At 47.1% G+C, this 1532-nt stretch overlaps 1 protein-coding gene across 3 annotated transcripts in view; it reads left to right on the forward strand.

Moving 5' to 3' along the window:
• Nucleotides 1–1532, forward strand: part of ABHD18 (abhydrolase domain containing 18) — a 48978-nt gene that overhangs the window by 19681 nt on the left and 27765 nt on the right. For 2 of the 3 annotated variants that reach the window (XM_019522084.1, XM_019522085.1), the window contains one exon: nucleotides 17–101. The exons of the other annotated variant lie outside the window; for it this stretch is intronic. In XM_019522084.1, the coding sequence (XP_019377629.1) occupies nucleotides 17–101 (85 nt within the window). The remainder of the gene's footprint in view (nucleotides 1–16; nucleotides 102–1532) is intronic. 3 annotated transcript variants of the gene reach the window in all.

A 1532-nucleotide genomic window follows, 5' to 3' on the forward strand; every position in this document is an offset into this window, starting at 1 on the left:
TTCTTATCCTCTGTAGTACTATTGGAGACGACGCGCACTAATGGCCCGTCCAATGATCAAAGAGGCCTGTATAGCTTCTCTGTTGTTAGAAAATCCTTATTATATCCTTTTGTTAAGAGCAAAACACTTAAATGCATTTCAAAATGATAACCAAGGGAGGATAATATTGCCGTATCTTTTCGATGCAGGCTGCATACTTCAGTTGTCAGATATATAACTGTTGACTATATAAGTACACCTTGGGGAACTATGCAATTATGTGCCTGTGCAACGTTGTGCATAAAAGGCATGCCCGCACATAATTGCATAATTTTGCATAATTTGAACTCCAGCTGGGAGCTCCATGATGTGGAGGCACAGAGCTGTGTGACTAGCCACCTGATAAGTGGGGAGGGGAGCTCCTGCCTCCAAGAGGGAGGTGGGTGTTGGGTTTGTGGGGTGGGTATGGGCCATGTGCCATTGGGTCAGGTGGGCTCCATGCCTCTGTGTGGGGCTTCCAGCACTCCGGCAGGAAGCTGCATGCGGAGGTGAACAGGAGCTCACCTGACCTGATGGTGCTTGATTCCATGTCTCCATGTGCTGTTTCCCACTGGAGTGCTGGAAGCTCTATGTGGAGAGCTGGCCCAGCCTAATGGTGTGTGGATTGGAAATGGCACACCATTGGGCCAGGTGGGAAGCCACACATGGAGGCACGGAATTGTGCCGTCGTGCTGGGCAGGCTCCTGTTTGCCTCCTCATGCGGCTTTCTGCTGGAGTAGTGCTGAAAGCCCCATGTGGAGGAGTGGAGCCCACCCAACCTGATGGTGCACAGCTCCCTATCTCCATGTATGGCTTCCTGCCCAGCCTGATGGCATGCGGTTCCTGGTCTATGCACCATTGGGCCAGGCTTGTCCTTCATGTGCTCTAGCAGGAAAACTTAAAATGCAGAGGGATCAGTATTGGACAAGTACTGCGATTTAAAGCAGAGAAACTCAAAAATGATATATTTTTTAAATCCAGATGAGTTGCATTTTGTGAGTCAGTCTTACATATCACCCAAATAGTCTTCCATGGCTCTATGCTTACTGACAATATTTTGGTTGGTAAACTAGTTTGCTCCTTATGTACTTGTCTGATACTAATCCGTCTGCATCCACATCAGCGAAGTACCCAGCAGACTTCACCTCCTAGCCCTGGTGGATTTGAAGGCTGTATGTGTGTTCCTTTTGGCTTGGCTAATGAGATCTACTTCTGGAGGGGAAGGTGTTGCTTGGCATGCCTTCACACTTCATGTATCTGAACTGTTGTACACCAGATGCCTTTGTTAATTTTGACTTGTTTTATCACTATATGTTCTTTCATGTTTTTTAGAGATCTCATTCACTCTTGGAAAACTGCCCCCAAACACCTTCATCTTGTTTCACCCAAAAGATTTTCACTCTTTTCCACTTACTTTTTTCTCTGTTCCACCTCATAGTATCATAGTAGCTAGGGTCAGGAGGGACCTGAAGAGATCATCTAGCCTGACCCCCTGCCACAGGCAGGAATGAATG

The sequence above is a fragment of the Gavialis gangeticus genome, unplaced genomic scaffold (genome assembly GCF_001723915.1).
Source record: "Gavialis gangeticus isolate Ggan-Ray unplaced genomic scaffold, GavGan_comp1, whole genome shotgun sequence".
Lineage (NCBI taxonomy): Eukaryota > Metazoa > Chordata > Crocodylia > Gavialidae > Gavialis > Gavialis gangeticus.